Source organism: Coregonus clupeaformis, unplaced genomic scaffold (assembly GCF_020615455.1).
Source record: "Coregonus clupeaformis isolate EN_2021a unplaced genomic scaffold, ASM2061545v1 scaf0010, whole genome shotgun sequence".
NCBI lineage: Eukaryota > Metazoa > Chordata > Actinopteri > Salmoniformes > Salmonidae > Coregonus > Coregonus clupeaformis.
Genome location: NW_025533465.1, coordinates 717,105 through 729,174, shown reverse-complemented (window position 1 = coordinate 729,174; position 12,070 = coordinate 717,105). Strand labels below are relative to the sequence as shown.

Here is a 12,070-nt window from a genome sequence, read left to right as displayed (position 1 = left end):
GAACAAGATGAAGAATGCGGAGGCAGAGAGAGAGAAGGAACTGAAAGCTGCTCAACAGAAGCTAAACTCTGCTAAAACCAAGGCTGATGCGTTCAGTAAGAAACTCAAGGAGAGACAACAGGAGGCTGAGTCCCTGGTCCTAGAGGTGGAGGAGTTGAAGAGAGAGCAGGCTGGCAAGCACCACGGCAATGCGGACGCCCCTCTCCCGGCGTGATGCCTTCTTCGCTGCCTTTACCCCGACGAGGACGTCGGTCCCGAGGAGGGGGATGTGTGATGTCACGAGAGGCTGTGTCCTGGAGGGACGTTACATCCCCCTGAGATGGCTGCAAACCCAGACAGCTATGGCTCCATCTGCTGGTATGGTCGGGAACTCCAACCCTCTATGGCCAATCTTCCCGCGCAGCTGAAACCAATCAGGAGCTGATGAGCTGAAGGTTTGTTGAAGGGAAGAGACACGGTCTCCAAGCGGGGCTCTCTGGAGGACAAGAGTGCTGCACGTCCACTTCCATGAGGAATATAAGGATTTGGAGATACTTACCTTTGGGAAATACTCACCTTTGGATATATGCACCTGTGGAAATACGTGTGGGACATTTGGAAGGACGTTTTGCTGGGTTGGCCACTAGCTGCAACGTGGAATACAGTAAGACTGGGGAAAAGTTATTTGAGCGAGGGAGAGTTATGATTTTGGATGTGGAAGAGACATCCCTGAACTGTTAACCCTTAAGAGCCACCAGAGAACAGAATTGTGTTATACTTTCGTTAGTTTCCCAAGACCTTTAATAAAATCCTTGTTTTGGTTGAACCTGGTCTCCTTGCACTACTTGAGCAATCCCGCTGAAAGCTGTGTAGCCTCTCGTGACGTCACAATATATATATATATATATATATATATATATATATATAGTAAATAGCCTAGCACCATGAATGAGCAATGCTAATAAATGGCTAATCGCGAACAGTCATGCTAAAATGCTCATGCATTCCAATGCAAACTGCTAACGGTAGTGCTAACGCTAGCGGGAGCATGAGCTAGCTAACAAGCTCAACACACGGTAATTATACACAATAGACCACAAAACTTAGCTCCACATAATATGACACAGATCTCAAGGCACTTACGTTTAGTTGCATGCACAATTAAATATCAGACATACAGGGATTCAGTCCACAGGAGGAAAAGTTCAGCAGGAGGGTAAACTGGGGAAAGCACGTTTCTGACCACACAGTGTGCTGGGGTCATAGACTAAGTGAAACTGAAGTCCCGGGAATCAAGGCCACTGATAGGCTGAAGGAGACGTGGTGATAAGTATTTGGCATGAACTTGACCAATAAGACACTAACAAAAATGGGGGTCCTCTGTATGGGAGACTAAGCTGCCCAACTAGAACTAACCAGAAGGGATGGCTAGAATCAGCTGACTGTTTTAACAACACTCTCTCTTTTATGTACCACACTAAACCTTCACATAAGGTCTCCTACTAATACATAATTGTTTATAAAACTCCCTCTATTTCTGTTTCTCTGTGTTTCCAGTTGTCGTACCAGTAACAGGAAGAGTCTGATCCTGACCACCACCTCCCCCACTCTGCCCCACCGCCCACACTCTCCTCTGCCCCTCCCTGGACACCTCGGTACGTACTACAGCCAAGTCTCTCAGACTACAAACATATTACTGTAAACACGTCATTTTACAGTACCTCTCCTTCCCTCTCATGCTCTGTCTGTTTCTCTATTCCCATTCCTTTATGTTTCCAGGAAGTAGCCCTCTGGACAGCCCACGCAACTTCTCTTCCAGCACCCCAGCACACTTCTCATTCGCCTCCTCCAGAAGGTAACAGCTCCCTGACACTGTATGTGTATGCATGCGTGTGTATGTGTGTGTGTGTGTGTGTGAGAGAGAGGGAGGGAGAGGTGAATACCTGTTAGATGCAGGTCTAGCACCTCCCAGTGAGAATGATCACACCTCTCAGAGTCAGTGGTGAGAGGAAGCCAAAAAGCCTGGGCAGGAGGTCTGTGTATGTGTGTATGTATACACAACAACATACACATGTGAGGTCCAATCCAGTCATCCCTTCTCTTCCCAGTCAGTCAGTCAGTCAGTCAGATTTAGAAGAGCAGAGGCAGGAGCAGCAATAGCTTCCTGTGCTCACTGCTCTCATTTATCAAATCCCTCTCCCTGTCTGTCACTGCGGCATGCTGCAGCTCCATAGAAAGACAATGGCCAGGCCACTCCACTCAGGCTTCGGCTTCTCTATTCCCTCTCTCTTCGGATGGCTCCTATGACTAATACAATACGGTGGATCAGTTGTGTTATACAGAATGTGGATGTTGGGCATAAGTCTGATGCTCTCATGTTTAATACTGTACATTGTTGTTCTCCTCTGAAGGGCGGATGGTCGACGATGGTCCCTGGCATCTCTGCCCTCCTCTGGATATGGCACCAACACGCCCAGCTCCACGGTATCACAGATTTGACCCTGCTTTATCTCATCTCGTGCATCAATGGCATTTTCCTAAAAAGCTCTTTGTCTTTTCTTCAAAACGCGCCTTCTTACACTTTATCTTTCTCCTTTGTCTGACTTACTTCACTTTCTCTGTCTCCCTTTCTCTTTCTCACACTATGGCACACTCTTACTGTCTCTGTCATTGCCTCAGGGTCTTCTTCAGTTTCTCTCTCTCATTCACACACTCATAGACACACACACATACCAGCACACACCTCATCTCTACCCACATTTTCTCTCTTTGATTCTCCTCCCTCAGGTCTCTCTCTCAGTTTTTCTCATTTATCAGAGGCCCTGGACTGAGTCTGATCATGGATATCTCTATGGTGGACACAGATCCATTTGGGAGTGAAAACAATGCTTTTTCAATACCCTGGCAGACATATAAAGAAAGCAGCATCGATGAATAACAGAACATTTATAACCATGAAATGCCGTGACAGAGATAATCTTCCCCCTCCTTCCATCCACCCTTGTCCTGATTGTTTTAAGCAGGGATGCCAATTGGGATTGATTTGGGATTGATCCTGTGGTTAGTGGTGAATGTTAAGTCCCATTGCTTTGACTCAGCAGGTAAATGAGTCTGTGTCTGAAAGAGACAGATTAATGTAGCAGCCCCTTGTGCTGGGCTCACTTCATTAGTGTCTCTCTCTGTCTCTCAGAGGTGAGACAGTTGGACGAGGTTAACTGTCCCGACTCCCCAGTATAGCCACTACCAGAGCCACCAGAGCACATAACTAGCTATGGTTCTGGCCAATACAATAACTGGATTTCATGTATGAGAGAACATCACTTTTTTTTGCTGGTTTTTGATGTTCTAACTTTCATCCTCTTTTGTCTTCTGTCCAACTCCTCCACTCTTCCGCCCTTCTCTTTCTCCTCCCTCTCTTCCTCCCCCTCCAGTCCTCCAGCTCATCTCAGGAGCGGCTGCACCAGCTGCCCTTCCAGCCCACCATGGACGAGCTGCACTTCCTGTCCAAGCACTTCGGCAGCACCGAGAGCATCGCCGACGACGACGGGGGCCGCTGCTCACCCCATATGCGCCCGCGTTCCCGCAGCCTCAGTCCTGGACGCTCCCCCTCCTGCTATGACAATGAGATCGTCATGATGAACCATGTGTACAAGGAGCGCTTCCCCAAGGTAAGACATGACACATGCACAGACGCACATGCACACACACACACACACACACACACACACAAAACATAATTTTCTCTCACACTTTCAAGTGCAAGTAAGGATAAGGATTGGTTAGAGCAGACTGGTATCAAAAGGAAGCAGGTTATGATGTTTGCTCATTGTGGTACTGTATGTCAGAGATAAAAATAAATATGAAGTTTGATGTTTCAGAGGGGAAATTAGGTAAATGCTGTCACCCTCTGATTTGTATGTCAGAAGTTATGTCTATTTTTAAACGGGTGTAAGTGAGAATGATGGAAATACCACGGGTCAATGGAGCAGAACTTAACTATTTCAGTTTTGAATGTAAAATATGAAATAGGTAAAAGGTGAACTCTCCTAACTCTGTTTCTTGTCTCTCCCTCTCTCCTCCCCCATCTCCCAGGCCACGGCTCAGATGGAGGAGCATCTAGCAGAGTTCATCAATGCCTTCTCCCCTGAGAGCGTGCTGCCGCTGGCCGACGGGGTCATCAGCTTCATCCACCATCAGATAGCAGAGCTGTCCAGAGACTGCCTGTCCAAGGCTCGCGAGGGCCTCATCACCACCGTCTACTTCTTTGAGCTGCAGGAGAACCTGGAGAAGCTGCTCAATGATGTGAGTCACAGAAACGCTGCAAGTATAGGCTAAGATGTCATGATAGGTGCCATGACAGGCCAGTTCTGGGGTTATTGAGCTGCCCAGAAGCCAGTCTTATGTTGCAGTGTTAACATCAGCATAGCCCTGAGTGGAATTGTTGCATGTGAGCTACATTGTCTTCATATCAGGCTCTCCTCAGGTCTGGGTGGCCTAGCTGCAGGCTGCTGAGAGGCACATTTAGTTCCTATCATCTCATTTCAAATGGCAGCACTACGCCTTTCAGTAGGATAAGAACGAGGAAAGGAGTAAAATATGGCTATTGTGTAATAGTGCGTGTGATTTGTCTGAGCAGATAGAAGATATCAAGGAACTTCATCTGCACTCCCGGTTTGACGGGTTGATTAAATCGGTCTGATTATTATGGGTTGCCAGTATTCTGTTTGATTGGATTAGTTTTGCCTGGAATATGACTGTTCTCACATCCCACGTTGCTCCAAAGATTGGATTTATTTTATTTTTTTTCTGTCTGTCTCTGTCTCTCTCTCTCTCTCTCTCTCTCTCTCTACTTCTCTCTCTCTCCCTCTACATTTCCCTCTCTCGCTCTCTTCGTCCATCTATTTCTCTCTCTCTCAGGCGTATGAGCGATCAGAGAGCTCAGAGGTGGCCTTCGTCACAGAGCTGGTGAAGAAGCTCCTCATCATCATCTCTCGCCCAGCAAGGCTGCTGGAGTGCCTGGTGAGAATAGAACACATAACTCTCTTAACACAGTCACGGTCATGGTAATGGTCACTGGCGTGTTCAGTCACATTCACGGTCCATGGCCCCACTAAGTATTTAACAGACCATATCCCTGGCCTGGACCAAAGACAAATTAATTTCCTTAAATAAATATGAGCACAAACACTCATTTGCGGTTCCATTATAAACATTGAAACAGGAGGGTTTATTACACAGTAGGGGCAAAAATACTGAGCTCCAACTAAGCACCTCGATAAAAGGCCCAATCTGCCTGGCTAGTGACTACATTTGCATTTAGATTAAAATTAAATTTGCCTCGCTACAGTATTACAAATACCAGCGGCCCCCTGAAGTGCTGTCTGAGTCTCACAGACCATGACTGTGTCATTTAAAGTTTGAGCCTGTGTGTGTAGCCCAGACTGACTCAAGGTCTCTGGCAGAGCAGTAATCCTGTCCTCTGGGTGAACGCAGCCGGCAGGCCTCATAAACCAGGTTTCCATTCAACCTTTTTATGCGAGTAAAGTACATGTTGGATAAAAAAATGTAATGACAGGACTGATGGAAACAGAAAATGTTTCATTAAACTTTCCAAATGTCGACAAAACAAAAAACGCTTGACAAGGTGGGATCTTTTTGTGTCTGTAAAATTAATTATGCGAGAAATGACGGTGGAAAGGCTTTTATGCTCAAATATTGAAATAATAACCCATTAACGTAAACTTGGAGTCACGTGATGACATGTTGTGTAGTCCTCCCACTACTACTCGTCGGGGAAGCATGCAGTTTATTAGGCTACAAATTAAATAATTGATGATGAACTTTACAGGGAGGTGAAAGTGCAAGGTGATGAGCTTGATGCTCCTTTCCAATAACGATCAAGGGTCTTATTCTGGTGACATGATCATCGATGCTTGACTGCCGTTTGACAAATAAAAATAATCTCGCTCTTTTGTCCATAATAATCTCATCAACTCAACTCTGGACCTCGAAGCCAGTTCCACTGCGTTTTTTCATTGTTCCCCTCTAATCAGAGACTGATTTAGACCTGGGACACCATGTGGGTGCATTTAATAACTTAAAACAGAAAACCAGCAGGCTCCAGACCTCGTAGGTTAACAGTTGAATACCCATGATGTAGGCTATACGTGTGCTCTAGCCAACAGCGCAGATACAGTACTGTGCCAATACCATCAGTGAAGTAAAAAATTTGATGGAAACCCATTCAATTGTAAACATGTATTCGGTGCATGCATAGCTGTGGGAAGTAGGGGTGCTGAGGGTGCTGGGGCACCCCCTGAAAAAACAGAAGAAAAAAAAAATGTGTTGTTTAATTTATTTGGAAAAAATATATTCACAAAAGTAGTGCACTGGGCCTTTACTGGTCCTGTATTAGCGGACCAATATAGCCGTCTGAAGCGCAGGCAATACAATTATACAGAACAAAAATATAAATGCAACAATTTCATTTTTACTGAGTTACAGTTAATATAAGGAAATCAGTCAATTTAAATAAATAAATTAGGCCCTAATCTATCGATTTCACATGACTGGGCAGGGGTGCAGCCATGGGTGGGCCTGGGAGGGCATAGGCCCACTCACTTGGCAGTTAGGCCCAGCCACTAGGGAGCCAGGCCCAGCCAATCAGAATGAGTTTTTCCCCACAAAAGGGCTTTATTACAGACAGAAATTCTCTTCAGTTTCATCAGCAGTCCGGGTGGCTGGTCTGAGACGATCCCGCAGGTGAAGAAGCCAGATGTGGAGGTCCTGGGCTGGCATGGTTACATGTGGTCTGCGGTTGTGAGGCCGGTTGGACATACTGCCAAATTCTCTAAAATGACATTGGAGGCAGCTTACGGTAGAGAAATTAACATTCAATTCTCTGACAACAGCTCTGGTGGACATTCCTGCAGTCAGCACGCCAATTGCACACTCCCTCAAAACTTGAGACATCTGTGGCATTGTATTGTGTGACAAATCTGCAAATTTTTTAAGTGGCCTTTTATTGTCCTCAACACAAGGTGCACCACCTGTGTAATGAATTTGGCTGTTTAATCAGCTTCTTGATATGCTACCTGTTGTAGAAAATTATCAAACAAACAGAGTACTTTCAGAGTTTTTGTAGAATCAAGATAGACTTTATTACACAAGCAATAGAGCCGAGTTGGTCTGCAGAGCAACTGCCGTCCCAGACTTGGAGCTCTCTTTTTATACAGCTTCATCTTTTCATATCATATCTGAGCCACTATGGTTTCTTTGTCTAGCTTCTTTCCTGTCTATCCCCATGTCTGCTTGGTCTCCTTTTCATGTCATATCTTTGTCCTGACCGTGTGACCAGGTTACTCAGAAGCAACAAGAAATGGAAACAATACAGGTCTATCTGTTCCTGAAGTTTATCTCCATCCCAAGTCCTTGACTACACGCCAGACCAGCTGCAGGGAGCTAGAGGGAACCATCCTTTCTCAGAAGCACAGCATTTGCACTAAATAAATGTCTCTACTATTGTTAAGCATATTATAACATATGTAATGGAAAAATACCTATAGAGCCATTTCATCATGGAACCCTTTTATTTGTTCTTAATCCATAGGCATATAGGGCATATAAGCATTTCATTCTACAACATGAATAATTAATATAATTGGTTTGTTATGTTGTCTGCCCTTAAGTGAGACAGAGTAGTTAACTAAAAATCTCCAATACACCCTTGTCAGGTGGATGGATTATCTTGGTAAAGAGAAATGCTCACTAACAGGAATGTAAACAAATTTGTGCACACAATTTGAGAGAAATAAGCTTTTTGTGCATATGGAAAATGTCGGGGATATTCTATTTCAGCTCATGAAACATGGGACCAGCGCTTTACATGTTGCGTTTATATTTTGGTTCAGGATAGTTCTATCTTGATAAAAGTAGTGTTATACCTGTGTCACACTGAATGTGGTACCCCTCTTCCTGTCCCCCAGGAGTTTAATCCAGAGGAGTTCTACCACCTGATGGAGGCAGCAGAGGACCACGCCAAGGAGGGACACCTGATGAAGACGGACATCCCTCGCTACATTATCAGCCAGCTGGGACTGACCAGAGACCCTATAGAGGGTGAGCGAGAGAATGAGTCCAAGAGAAAAAGAGAAAGAGGAAACCTTGACTTGTGTTGACTACTGTTGCTCTGTCACTCTGTGTATTGCTGAAATGGAGCTCATATTTACTCCCTCTGTCTGTCCTCAGAAATTGTTAATCTGGACAGCTACGACAGTGAGGGACCTCTCACACCAGAAACAGACGACTCAACAGAGGTGAGAACCTTGTCCCTACTCCACCTCTCCCCAGCCCACCCACCATCAACCCCCCTCTCTCTGTCCCTTTGGGTTAAGTCAAACTGTAGTCCAAGGCCCTACTGGCTGTAATAAATATGACTGCTTCCTCTACTTGGCACAGTGGACATTAATCTACGCAATTGAGTCCATTTGCTTTAATTAGAGTCTGAAGTCAAAAGCAGGATATCCTCTAGTGCTTTGTATGCCTGCAATCAGCCATCCTTCAACCATTAGGACAGGTGCCAAAATTCAGCTAAGTGGACAAGAAGTCAGGAAGACAAGGGTAGCACTGGGGGAACATAGAGAAGACGTCACTCCTGTGGGCCTGGTGTTGGAGGTCTGGCCAGATCCAGTCTTGTCTTACCCTGTTGTCATGTTCTCTCCCTCAGGGCAAGATGAGAGCCATGAAGCCGCCCGAAGAGGCTGACTTCCAGACCATTAAGCTGATCAGCAATGGAGCCTACGGGTGAGTGTGGGTGTGTTCATGCATATGAATGTTACATTAGCACATGTATATGAGCCATCTTGTTGATGTCCATTGAATGGTTTTAACAGAAAACACTGGATTTACTCAGTAAAATGTGTAAAATATCTGATTATTAACTGTGTGTATGCGTGTGTGTCTCCAGAGCTGTTTACCTGGTCCGTCACCTGGAGACCCGTCAGCGTTTCGCCATGAAGAAGATCAACAAGCAGAACCTGATACTGAGGAACCAGATCCAGCAGGCCTTCGTAGAGAGAGACATACTGACCTTCGCTGAGAACCCCTTCGTGGTCTCCATGTTCTGCTCCTTCGAGACCCGCAGACACCTCTGTATGGTCATGGAGTATGTAGAGGGTAAGTTAACGCAATAATATACTGGACACCATTACTTGTCTGTTTAGGACAAGAGCAGCATTTAGGACATTGCTGGGGATGGGAATGCTAGCAGTCAGTCTGATCACGTATTATCTGTTGTCAGGGGGAGACTGTGCCACCCTGCTGAAAAACATTGGGGCATTGCCTGTGGAGATGGCGCGCATGTACTTTGCAGAGACCGTCCTAGCGCTGGAGTACATTCACAACTATGGCATTGTGCACCGCGACCTCAAACCAGACAAGTAAGACCTCACTTGTGTTGTCATTGAACAATTATCAGATGGGACTCATTGGGGTGAACTCAAAGTTTGATTATATTACAAACATGAAGAGTGTTTCAGGTAACCTTTGATCTGTCTGTCCCCAGTCTTCTGATCACTTCCATGGGGCACATCAAACTGACTGACTTCGGCCTGTCTAAGATGGGTCTGATGAGCCTCACCACCAACCTGTACGAGGGACACATCGAGAAGGACACCAGGGAGTTCCTAGACAAACAGGTGTGCACTGTATATAGAGCAGAGAAACTTATAACCACCACAGTATACACAATGACTTTGCAGTAATATATTTTAATTTCTACATTTTCCATAACCATTCAGACAGAAAGAAACAATCACTTTTTGATTTATTTATTTCTAGACAAATTAATTAATAAATGCTGAATTTAAAAATGTGTGCATATAGTTGTCAAAGCATGAATAAATGAAATGATCAACATCTAACAAAATGATAACCAAATATTCCTCAGTTATTATAATCAGCTGTCTTTTCAGATGTTTTGTTTTTCCCACCCTTTGAATGGTACTGCTTCAATTAAATCCCCAATTATTTATTGGCTCGGCTTTCTCACAGCCACAGATCTGTTAGCATTTGATGAATACCCATCTGCACATGAAAACACAACATCCAGAGCTTTCATGTTTCATCCTGGCATTCTCGCATTGATCCCCTCATTTAGGCAGAAACGTGTATTGGCCACACGTGTCTCCCACTCACATTTTGAGAGAGACTGGCCTTAGCATCTCACCAGCAGTGTTTTATCCATATATATGAATATAGAACCTCTCATAGGAGCTCTGTGGTTCTGTCCTCCATCAGGTGTGTGGCACGCCAGAGTACATTGCCCCGGAGGTGATCCTGAGACAGGGCTATGGGAAGCCAGTGGACTGGTGGGCTATGGGCATCATCCTCTATGAGTTTCTGGTGGGCTGTGTGCCCTTCTTTGGAGACACGCCTGAGGAGCTCTTTGGACAGGTCATCACAGGTGAGAAGTTGGGGGTTAGTGGGTTCATTGAGCAGCATCTTGCAGACATTTTGAAGCCATATTTCTCACTTCTACATTGTCCAATGCAACTTATCTCTGTCTCTTGTAGATGACATAGTGTGGCCAGAAGGTGATGAGGCTCTTCCTGCCGATGCTCAGCATCTGATCTCTACTCTACTTCAGACCAACCCACTGGTCCGACTGGGCACAGGTCTGCATACACGTGCATGTTGACAACATGCTTAACATCAGACGTATGCTGTAACAGAGATGGACCAAACTGTCCATTCATAGTGAAAATATAGATTCACTCAACAACACACACCTTATCTCTCTCCCTCTCTCCCCCTCCCCCTCTCCCTTTAATTCTCTCTCGCTGCCCCAGGTGGTGCATTTGAGGTGAAGCAGCACTCATTCTTCACTGAACTGGACTGGAACAGTCTGCTGAGACAGAAGGCTGAGTTCATCCCCCACCTAGAGTCAGAGGAGGATACCAGCTACTTCGACAGTGAGTCTCTCTCTAACTGCACTGCCCCCTGGCTACATGGAGGGGAACTGTGCTGACTCGTTGCATTCTTAATGTATAGAATCACCATAAGGCAGTAGTATTTAAATAATTTCAGCGGGGACACCATTCTCTTCTCCAGAATTTCTGGGGACACCATTTTTTTGCAACAATTTCTTGTGACCCCAGCCCACTCCACCCCTAATCTAATGACAAAACCTTCATCAGTAAATGTTGGTTTTTACATTAACAAATAACCTTCAATAACATTTGAATCTCTTATCTAAGAAACCAATAAATACATTTACTCAATAAAATTGTATTACTCAAAAAGGTTTGTTTATTGTCCCATACAATAATATTTACTCTTAATTTTTTGTTCCTAAAAAAATAACTGCAGTTCCCCGACATTGAATACCACTGGTATAAGGGATAGAGATAAGAACTAGCTGTGTTTGGAGCTTTGATGTACTTGTCCAATTTGTCTGTTTGCATTTGTATGTGTGTAACACCCTGTCCTACTCCGTCCCCAGCCCGCTCGGACCGCTACCACCACGTCCACTCTTATGACGAGGACGACACCAATGATGATGAACCTGTCGAGATCCGCCGTTTCTCCTCCTGCTCCCCTCGCTTCAGCAAGGTCAAACTCTACACTTACTCATCCTTAAACTTACCTTAAAACTTCAATTAAACGCTGTCTCAAATAGCCGCCTGTCCCTTTTAATAGCCGGCCATCGGCACACATTTCAGCAAATAAACGGCTGTTTCAAATAAACGCTGGGTCTAAATGAGTTGTTTACAACGTTACCATGAATTACCATGAATTGTTTACGAGGTTTAATGTTTGATTTGTTACATTAGATAATTCAGTAATGACTCGAAAAAAGGATGGCAATCATCAGTTTTTATCGCCAGTAAGAAACTGCTAGCCTTTGGCTACTAACAGATGAGAACTGCTAGCTAACAGACAAGCACAAAAACAGTCAACAACTTCAGGAGTACAGACCCCCCAGAAATCAGCTGATCGCTCTAGTGGCGAAGGTAAGAACTGCCGAACAAATGCACAGTCAAAGAGGAGGATAATTATTCTATCAATGGTTCTATATCGTGGAGTTCCGCCC

The 12,070-nt window shown here is 44.9% G+C and overlaps 1 protein-coding gene across 3 annotated transcripts in view; it reads left to right on the top strand.

Annotated features, from left to right (window-relative positions):
• LOC121551033 (microtubule-associated serine/threonine-protein kinase 1-like) overlaps window positions 1-12,070 on the top strand; it is a 68,218-nt gene that overhangs the window by 44,143 nt on the left and 12,005 nt on the right. For all 3 annotated transcript variants that reach the window (XM_045212384.1, XM_045212385.1, XM_045212383.1), the window contains exons 3-18: window positions 1,537-1,634; window positions 1,759-1,834; window positions 2,391-2,463; window positions 3,411-3,647; window positions 4,072-4,281; window positions 4,897-4,998; window positions 7,965-8,097; window positions 8,227-8,294; window positions 8,705-8,781; window positions 8,945-9,153; window positions 9,278-9,416; window positions 9,542-9,674; window positions 10,276-10,441; window positions 10,551-10,652; window positions 10,827-10,949; window positions 11,480-11,589. In XM_045212384.1, coding sequence (XP_045068319.1) covers window positions 1,537-1,634; window positions 1,759-1,834; window positions 2,391-2,463; window positions 3,411-3,647; window positions 4,072-4,281; window positions 4,897-4,998; window positions 7,965-8,097; window positions 8,227-8,294; window positions 8,705-8,781; window positions 8,945-9,153; window positions 9,278-9,416; window positions 9,542-9,674; window positions 10,276-10,441; window positions 10,551-10,652; window positions 10,827-10,949; window positions 11,480-11,589 — 2,056 coding nt within the window. The remainder of the gene's footprint in view (window positions 1-1,536; window positions 1,635-1,758; window positions 1,835-2,390; window positions 2,464-3,410; window positions 3,648-4,071; window positions 4,282-4,896; window positions 4,999-7,964; window positions 8,098-8,226; window positions 8,295-8,704; window positions 8,782-8,944; window positions 9,154-9,277; window positions 9,417-9,541; window positions 9,675-10,275; window positions 10,442-10,550; window positions 10,653-10,826; window positions 10,950-11,479; window positions 11,590-12,070) is intronic.